This window comes from Myxocyprinus asiaticus, chromosome 50, assembly GCF_019703515.2.
Source record: "Myxocyprinus asiaticus isolate MX2 ecotype Aquarium Trade chromosome 50, UBuf_Myxa_2, whole genome shotgun sequence".
NCBI classification, from domain to species: domain Eukaryota; kingdom Metazoa; phylum Chordata; class Actinopteri; order Cypriniformes; family Catostomidae; genus Myxocyprinus; species Myxocyprinus asiaticus.
In genome coordinates, this window is record NC_059393.1 from 21,494,578 (window position 1) to 21,504,730 (window position 10,153).

The window sequence follows — 10,153 nt, forward strand, 5'->3', positions numbered from 1 at the left end:
TGATAATTTTAACCGATATTTACACTTTTCTACTTAATCGGATATTAGTTATTTAATATCAGGTTTACCGATAACTTTACATACTATTAAATATTAATTAGGCTAAATGAGGGGCATTGAACAAGTGTACTATATTGTGCAATATTAATTTTGTATTGCAATTCACCACAGGTTAGTGAGAAATGATTAAGTTGTTGCAGAACAAGCAGAAATGAAACGAATGAAAAATCGGTTATGCATATTGGTTATCATACACAAAAATAATCAGTATCGTATCATCATTAAAAAACAATATCAGTCGATCTCTAGCTAAAACAAACAGACAACAGGCCACAGCACATAAATACCACACACAATAAAGTTTGTCATGTAAAAGCTTTAATGCAATAAATAATAAATATGTAATTATGGCCGGGGCAAGGGGGAGGCACCAACATTTTCAGGTCTCGTTTTAATAATAATACAGGTGAATTCCTAAGTAATTTGATAATATCCGGAACACTTTTTCATTTTATTTTCTGTAATCTCAGGAATTTCTCCATTTTTTGTGAGAAATAATCTACTGTCTAAGTCTGCAGACCATTTTTACAGTGACAAACTGAATCTACAGCCATGAGAGGCGTCCAAAACTACAATTTGTTACCATGTTTGAGCTGCTAAAACCAAAAACCGAGTCAGCAACTTATACACATGCTACATTTGATGGTAAATACAGTATGTGCCAGCTGCTGTTGTGAAAACTCAGAACTTCTCTCAAACACAGTAAGATGAAACTTTACGTTAAAAAGAGTGCCATTTTCCAACAGTCTCTGAGATTTTCCTGTAGCATTGGAGACTCCAGTTACATATATAAAAGGGGGTTGTAATAGCCATGATTTTATTTTGGCCGTTAAGTGACTGCAATATATTTTATGGCAACAGTGTGTTACAGAAACAACCCTCAGATAGGAAACCATAGCCACAGGGCTGGGCCATATGGCTTCAAAAATTATTCATCAGCCTATTGACGACATTCTCTATATTGTCTATATATCTCGATACTTGTGTATTTGCTCAGAAATGATACAAAAGTCATTTTAAATCAGAGGAGCCATCATTTCAATTACACTGCCATTGTAGCCAAGTAGATTCAAAATGTTTAATTAAATAAAAATCTAGTTAAAGATAATGAAGTCTTGATGTTTCCACAGTTTTTCAGTAAATCAACACAAGAAGGAATAGTATTTTTATAATATAATACATATAATTTATATATTCACCAATACAAAAAAAAAAAAAAAAAAAAAAAAAAAAGCTATATTAACCTACTTACTAACCTACTAACTACAAAAACATTTTTTTGGGAATGAACAGGGTGTGCCAAAAATACAACTTAACTCACTTGTGAACCTTGTTGAATTTTATTTATTAATTTCCAGTCAAGTTTATTATTCTAAATTAGTCTGATGCGCTCTTTAGGAAACATAATGCCCAAATAAAAAGCGCATTAAAATCATTGCAATATCTGTGATACTGGTTTATTTTGTATCGCTAGCAAAATCAAGATAAGACAATAAATATTTGATACATGCCCAGCCCTACATGGCAATATCATTACAGCAAAAACCTTTAGACCAGAAACCATGGCAACAGCATAACAGAACAACCCTCATACTGTAAACCATGGCAACAACAGAAACAACTCTTTAGATATAAAACCATGGAAACACTGTATTACAGGAACAACCTTCAGACCGGACACCATGGCAACACTTTAACGGAAAAACCCTCAGACCGGAAACCATGGCAACACCATTACAGCAAAAACCTTTGGACCTGAAACCATGGCAACACCATTACAGGAACAACCTTCAGCCCAGAAACCACAGCAACAGCATTATGGAACAACGCTCAGATATAAAACTATGGAAACATTGTGTTACAGAAACAACCCTCAGATTGGAAACCATGGCAACCCCATTACAGGAACAACCTTTAGACCGGAAACCATGGCGACACCATTACAGAAAAAAACCTTTAAACCAGAAACCATGGCAACAGCTTTATGGAAAAACCCTCAGACCGGAAACCATGGAAACACCATCATAGGAAAAAAATCTTCCAATAGGAAACCATGGCACCAAAGTTACAAGGACAACCCTCAAACAGGAAACCATGGCAACCGTGTTACAGGGACATCCGTCAGAGAGGAAACATTGTCAACCATGTTACAGGAACAACCCTCAGACAGGAAACCATGGCAACTGTGTAACAGGAACAACCCTCAGACAGGAAACCATGGCAACAATGTTACAGGAACAACCCTCTGTAAGACTGCTAAGGTTTTGTTTGTTATAAACTGTAATTGTAATGTTTAACTTGACGGTACACTAAGTGAAACAATACTGGTGAGTTGATGTGGATGGCTAATAGAATGTTTGACCAATCTCCATAAAATAGAAAAGGTGTTGTGGCTACAGAGTTCAGGTCTGATTTTATACTTCAGCTATGCAAATGTTCTGTTTTTGTTTTCTAATCAATTTATTTTCTCTCTTTCTTTTTCAAAGTCTTTTGCACACATTCTATGTATCCTTTCACTCTTGCTCCATCACTCAGTCGAGTTTGCTGAGGAAGTCGAGCAGGGCGCGGTGGAACTCGTGGGGTTTGTCCATGTAGCAGGCATGTCGAGCTCCCTCCAGCTTCACCACGGTGTGATGAGGCAGCTGAATCAGGTTCTTATGGGACTGAGCACCCAGATTGGTGTCCAACTCACCATATACGATCAGCGTTGGAGTCTTTCATACATGCATGAAGTGAGAGAAAGTGAATTATAGCATTATAAATCAAATCATTAGTGTAGGTAGAGCTGAGTGATATATGGGCCAAAAAAATCTTGATTGAAATATTGCACCTGTATGTCCCGATACTGCTGTGGGGTGATTGCGCGCGTGCCCACAGGGGCGATAGGCACAAAGCCATGCAGCTGTGCACTGTGTCTCTGCAGGAACGGCATGGCGTAATGACCACTCATCGACGGGCTCAGCAACACTGGAGCTCTGACACCCAGAGCTTCCAAAAACCGCTTCAGAAGATCCACACGGCTCTGATCCGACTTTACCGACTCAGAGTCTGGAGAGTTCCCGAAACCTGTGAGCGAGAAAAAGAGGGTCTCTGTAGTTCAAATTTTATCATTTGAAAGTCTGTCTTTTGGCAAATACATCCATTTTGAGCAATATAACGGTAGATCAAAATCGATCCACAATATTGATGAGGCGAATCAAAGGCTACAGAACTCGTACCAGGTAGGTCGAGTGCCAGGGCTTGATACCCGTTGGTGGCCAGCAGGCCGAGGGTGCCCAGTTCCTCCCAGGTTTTTGAGGTGAAGGCCTGGCCATGAAGCAGCACCATCTGAAGCCTGATAGAGAGAAGACAAAGATCAAGTGATCTTTTACATCATGCTGATATGGCATCAGGTAAAATGATGTGTGTGTTTACATCTGGAAGACGTTTTTAGGTTGTTTGCTCATCTGCAATATGACTAAGACGTTTCCTCTCGGATGTCAATGAGACATTCAGCAGATGTCTTTGAGACGTTCATTATTAAGAATGTTTGTTATGTAAATCTGATCTTTTTAAGATGTTTAGCATAGCAGATGTTTATTAGAATGTGATGCTTTCTAGATGAAACGCTCTTAAACTACACTATATTGCCAAAAGTATTCGCTCACCCATCCAAATAATTGAATTCAGGTGTTCCAATCACTTCCATGGCCACAGGTGTATAAAATGAAGCACCTAGGCATGCAGACTGCTTCTACAAACATTTGTGGAAGAATGGGCCGCTCTCAGGAGCTCAGTGAATTCCAGCGTGGTACTGTGATAGGATGCCACCTGTGCAACAAGTCCAGTCGTGAAATTTCCTCGCTACTAAATATTCCACAGTCAACTGTCAGTGGTATTATAACAAAGTGGAAGCGATTGGGAATGACAGCAACTCAGCCACGAAGTGGTAGGCCACGTAAAATGACAGAGCGGGGTCAGCGGATGCTGAGGCGCATAGTGCGCAGAGGTCGCCAACTTTCTGCAGAGTCAATCGCTACAGACCTCCAAAGTTCATGTGGCCTTCAGATTAGCTCAAGAACAGTGCGTAGAGAGCTTCATGGAATGGGTTTCCATGGCCGAGCAGCTGCATCCAAGCCATACATCACCAAGTGCAATGCAAAGCGTCAGATGCAGTGGTGTACAGCACGCCGCCACTGGACTCTAGAGCAGTGGAGACGCATTCTCTGGAGTGATGAATCACGCTTCTCCATCTGGCAATCTGATGGACGAGTCTGGGTTTGGCGGTTGCCAGGAGAACGGTACTTGTCTGACTGCATTGTGCCAACTGTGAAGTTTGGTGGAGGGGGGATTATGGTGTGGGGTTGTTTTTCAGGAGCTGGGTTGGCCCCTTAGTTCCAGTGAAAGGAACTCTGAATGCTTCAGCATACCAAGAGATTTTGGACAATTCCATGCTCACAACTTTGTGGGAACAGTTTGGGGATGGCCCCTTCCTGTTCCAACATGACTGCGCACCAGTGCACAAAGCAAGGTCCATAAAGACATGGATGAGTGAGTTTGGTGTGGAAGAACTTGACTGGCCTGCACAGAGTCCTGACCTCAACCCGACAGAGCACCTTTGGGATGAATTAGAGCGAAGACTGCGAGCCAGGCCTTCTCGTCCAACATCAGTGTCAGACCTCACAAATGCGCTTCTGGAAGAATGGTCAAAAATTCCCATAAACACACTCCTAAACCTTGTGGAAAATCTTCCCAGAAGAGTTGAAGCTGTTATAGCTGCAAAGGGTGGGCCGACATCATATTAAACCCTATGGATTAAGAATGGGATGTCACTTAAGTTCATATGCGTCTAAAGGCAGATGAGCGAATACTTTTGGCAATATAGTATACATCTCAGAGATGTACGTGTGCTATCTGGGAAACGTCTCAAACACATCTGCTGAATGTCTTATTGACATTTGAGAGGAAATGTCTTAGACGTATTGCAGATGAGCAAACAAAGTAAAAAATATGTCTTCCAGATGTAAACAAACATCAAAAAGACGTCTGGGTGATGTACATGCGCTTTCAGCAAAGATTCGTTCAAAAACACTGATTCGTTTACGAGCGAAATTAGAGCAGTGCAAACAAACTGGCTAATTCTGTCTGAAATTTAATATTAAATATTTTATTATTATAAAATATTATTGCAATGTTTTTTTATGTTTAACTGTTTGTTGGTACGTGAGCACTCATGTTGTTTCCATGGTAACTTCGCAACATTCGAAACGTGCACCAAAATTTTTGTCTAGGTAGGTAATTAAAATTAATTTCCCAGAGAGCACACATATGTCCCCAAGATGTCTGTTTTAGATATTTTGATATGGAAAGCATCACAATCTAATAAACATCTTAAAAAGATCAGATTTATGAACATTCCAAATCATAAACATCTCAAAGACATCTGCTACAGCTGAAGACAGAAGTTTACATACACCTTAGCCAAATACATTTAAACTCAGTTTTTCACAATTCCTGACATTTAATCGTAGAAAACGTTCCCTGTCTTAGGTCAGTTAGGATCACTACTTTATTTTAAGAATGTGAAATGTCAGAATAAAAGTAGAGAATGATTTATTTCAGCTTTTATTTCTTTCATCACATTCCCAGTGGGTCATAAGTTTACATACACTTTGTTAGTATTTGGTAGCATTGCCTTTAAATTATTTAACTTGGGTCAAACATTTTGGGTAGCCTTCCACAAACTTCTCACAATAAGTTGCTGGAATTTTGTCCCATTCCTCCAGACAGAACTGGTGTAACTGAATCAGGTTTGTAGGTCTCCTTGCTCACACACGCTTTTTCAGTCCCACAAATTGTCTATCGGATAGAGGTCAGGGCTTTGTGATGGCCACTCCAGTACCTTGACTTTGTAGTCCTTAAGACATTTTGCCACAACTTTGGAGGTATTCTTGGGGTCATTGTCCATTTGGAAGACCCATTTGCGACCGAGCTTTAACTTCCTGGCTGATGTCTTGAGATGTTGCTTCAATATATCCACATAATTTTCCTTCCTCATGATGCCATCTATTTTGTGAAGTGCACCAGTCCCTCCTGCAGCAAATCACCCCACAACATGATGCTGCCACCCCCATGCTTCACAGTTGGGATGGTGTTCTTCGGCTTGCAAGACTCACCCTTTTTCCTCCAAACATAACGATGGTCATTATGGCCAAACAGTTCAATTTTTGTTTCATTAGACCAGAGGACATTTCTCCAAAAAGTAAGATCTTTGTCCCCATGTGCACTTACAAACTGTAGTCTGGCTTTTGGAGCAGTGGATTCTTCCTTGTTGAGCAACCTTTCAGGTTATGTTTCTATACGACTTATGTTTCCTCCAGCATCTTCACAAGGTCCTTTGCTGTTGTTCTGGGATTGATTTGCACTTTTTGCACCAAACTACGTTCATCTCTTGGAGACAGAATGCGTCTCCTTCCTGAGCAGTATGATGGCTGCGTGGTCCCATGGTGTTTATACTTGCATACTATTGTTTGTACAGAATTAACATGGTACCTTCAGGCGTTTGGAAATTGCTCCCAAGGATGAACCAGACTTGTGGATGTCCACAATTGTTTTCCTGAGGTCTTGGCTGATTTCTTTTGATTTTCCCATGATGTCAAGCAAAGAGGCACTGAGTTTGAAGGTAGGCCTTAAAATACATCCACAGGTACACCTCCAATTCAGTACACCTCCTATCAAAAGCTAATTGTCTAAAGGCTTGACATAATTTTCTGGAATTTTCCAAGCTGCTTAAAGGCACAGTTAACTTAGTGTATGTAAACTTCTGACCCACTGGAATTGTGATATAGTCAATTAAAAGTGAAACAATCTGTCTATAAACAACTGTTGGAAAAATTACTCATGTCATGCACAAAGCAGATGTCCTAAACGACTTGCCAAAACTATAGTTTGCTAATATTAAATCTGTGGAGTGGTTAAAAAAATGAGGTTTAACGACTGCAACCTAAGTGTATGTAAACTTCTGACTTCAACTGTAAATGTCTTATTGACATCTGAGAGGAAATAGATACAATACGTCTAATAGACGTATTGCAGATGAGCAAACAACGTAAAACAGACGTCTTCCAGATCAAAACACACGCATCTAATAGACGTCTGGGAGATGTGCGTGTGCTATAAAGGTTATAAAAAATGAAATCCGATGTCACCTGGGAAGTATCTGTCTCCCAGTGCTGTCCACAGGCAGAGCCTCCCTGAAGAAGAGCGGCGGGTCTCCGGGCAGCTGTCCGGTCCTCACCGTGATGTTGGTGCTCGATGGCGGCGGTGGAGGCGGAGAAGCGGCGCTCAAACCCATCCGCTGCTGTACCTCCAATGACGGCTCCATACTCCCCTGCCGCATGGCGGGTAGCAGCAGATACAGCAGGACTGTGGCCAGTAAAACCAGCCCCAAAACCACCAAACGGTTGCGGAAGAAATTCATGATCTGCATTTAAACCGATTCAACCAGATTAATCCATCAGGGACAATTCAAACAAGATGGCAAACCAATTTAATCTCATCAACTACAGCGCATTAAAGCCCCCCAGACTCCATTTAACAGGATGACATTTACAAAACATGCAACATATCTGAAATGCATGACGGGATATATTGCCTATGGTAAAAGGCACGCATACCATAACCAGAAATTGATATATATATATATATATATATATATATATATATATATGTGTGTGTGTGTGTGTGTGTGTGTGCCTAAATAACGTCACTAAAATAAAGTGCGCAGAAAACTGCAGCTGTAATTAAAATGTCAAACAATTCAAAGGCACGGCATGTGCATCGTGCATTCAGCACCTACCTAACAAGAACCAAAAATAAAAGAAATATCCAATAAATGATGATTGTTTGAAAGTTTTTGATTGCTCATAATTCGCATGTAGTGATAGCAGCGCTGCCTTGATGCGTCACTCACAATAATAGTTCCGTGCGGAAACAGAAGAACGCGTACGATGGTTCCGCGGTGAATTTGTGTTGTGTTCGTTCATTCCTGTGGTTTAAAGTTTATCTGCCTTTGGATCTCTCTGGGTTGTTGCGAAAGTAATATGGCATGCCACTACACGTTTCAGTCTGCATATTTGTATTCCAAACAATACAGCATTATGGTTACACATGGAACATACAGTACTGTGCAAAAGTTTTAGGCACTTGTGAAAATTTTTGCATAGTGAGGATGTCTTAAAAAAAGAAAAAACATAAATAGTTTTCATTTATCACTTAATGTCATACAAAGTCCAGTAAACATAAAAAAAAAGCTATATCAATATTTGGTGTGACTGCCTTTGCCTTCAAAACAATCCCAATTCTCCTAGGTACACCTGGACACAGTTTATCTTGGTTGTTGGCAGATAGGATGTTTTAAGCTTCTTGGAGAATTCACCACAGTTCTTCTATCTATTTAGGATGTCTCAATTGCTTCTGTCTCTTTATGTAATCTCAGACTGACTTGATGTTCAGTGAGGGGCTTTGTGGGGGCCATGACATCTGTTGCAGGGCTCCCTGTTCTTCTATTCTAATCTTTTCTATTTGCAAAAGTAATGTTTGGGAGTCTAACATTTATATTTCCTATTGACACACTAAAGCTGAAGATATAAATAACCATCTTAAGACAAATGTTTTTGTGAAACATCTTATGTGCCTAAGACTTTTGCACAGTACTGTATATACCATGGATTTACTATAAAATAATGAGTAAAATAAGGTCAGTGGTAATCATTACTTGAAGACACTTGGATGTTTTGTTCTACAACATAAATTGCACACAGTCATACCTCAAAGGTGAATTTGGAAGCTGCTGTTTTTTTTAAAAGAGGATGTTGCTACTAAGTTGCTAGATAAGAACTACAACTGTTTCCGTTTCGTCAGGCACGTACATTCACATGCTTGTGGTATTTGTAGTTCTTATCCAGCAACATACATTTATATAAAACATGGTGGCTTCAAAATTCACGTTTGAGGTATGACTGTGTTTAACTTATGTTATAGAACAAAATGTCCTTGTAACTTTAAGTAATGTTTACCACAGACATTGTTGTGCTCATAAATAAAATACAATATGAAATTTCGAATTGCAAAATAGCCTTCCAGGTTTGCCTACAAATTGACGTCATGGCTAGGGTTGCCATCCGTCCCGTAAAATACGGGATCGTCCCGTATTTAAAGACAAAATGATGCGTCCTGTATTAAATCAATACGGGACGCGATTTGTCCCGTATTTAAGCTGGTCAGATGGCGTCACGGTGAAATCATTCCAGATCGGCAATTTAACATTGTTATAAGTTGGAAAATTAGCCTATGGTGGGTAAGGGACCGTCTGAAAAGTCCACACATTGTGCTAAAACATGCTAATACTGTGGAGGGTGTGGTAAGGGACCGTCTGAAAAGTCCACACATTGTGCTAAAACATGCTAATACTGTGGAGGGTGTGGTAAGGGACCGTCTGAAAAGTCCACACATTGTGCTAAAACATGCTAATACTGTGGAGGGTGTGGTAAGGGACCATCTGAAAAGTCCACACATTGTGCTAAAACATGCTAATACTGTGGAGGGTGTGGTAAGGGACCATCTGAAAAGTCCACAAATGGTGGTAAAACTGGAGTTTTTTTCTATATAAATATTCACTAACATCAAACAATGTATGAATATAATCATAAAGACAAGTACAGGTGAAGGAAAAAAATAAACAAATAAAATATATAAAAAATTATAACAAAATTAAAAAATAAATATGTATAAACCATCCAAAATGTATACATAAATAAGATAAAGAAGACAAATAATCAAATAAATAAAAATAAATATATTTTTAACATATAAATGATGTATTTTTTTTATAAGTCACGGGTCAGGAAAGTTTTCATTTTATTATACAAGAAAAGATATAATATTTTTTATTAATAATGCATATTAACTGTGGAGGATGTGGTTAGGGGCCGTGATCCCCTAATCCCCCCCCCCCATTTAAGTGTCCCTTATTTTAAACTTCAAAAGTAGCAACCCTAGTTATGGCTGAACAGCTCTATACTGTCTTCACACTACAGGCCAAAGTATACTTTGG

At 39.4% G+C, this 10,153-nt stretch overlaps 1 protein-coding gene across 1 annotated transcript; it reads right to left on the bottom strand.

The window, feature by feature from the left end:
- Positions 1 to 361: 361 nt before the first annotated feature.
- Positions 362 to 8,054, bottom strand: LOC127439266 (protein ABHD14A-like). The gene is made up of 5 exons (XM_051695480.1): positions 7,898 to 8,054; positions 7,248 to 7,522; positions 3,279 to 3,394; positions 2,891 to 3,126; positions 362 to 2,774 (listed from the first exon to the last, which is right to left on the bottom strand). Exons 2-5 carry the CDS (start codon positions 7,517 to 7,519, stop codon positions 2,592 to 2,594), a joined length of 807 nt encoding a protein of 268 aa, XP_051551440.1. The 5' UTR covers positions 7,520 to 7,522; positions 7,898 to 8,054; the 3' UTR covers positions 362 to 2,591.
- Positions 8,055 to 10,153: the final 2,099 nt, after the last annotated feature.

What these genes read in the sequence shown, in the direction of transcription:
- LOC127439266 (XM_051695480.1), bottom strand. Translation starts at nt 7,519, where the DNA reads ATGAATTTCTTCCGCAACCGTTTGGTGGTTTTGGGGCTGGTTTTACTG. An exon ending in CCTGGCACTCGACCTACCTG is followed by an intron (nt 3,127 to 3,278) that starts GTACGAGTTCTG and finishes TCTCGCTCACAG; the next exon opens with GTTTCGGGAACTCTCCAGAC. An exon ending in AGCAGTATCGGGACATACAG is followed by an intron (nt 2,775 to 2,890) that starts GTGCAATATTTC and finishes CATGTATGAAAG; the next exon opens with ACTCCAACGCTGATCGTATA.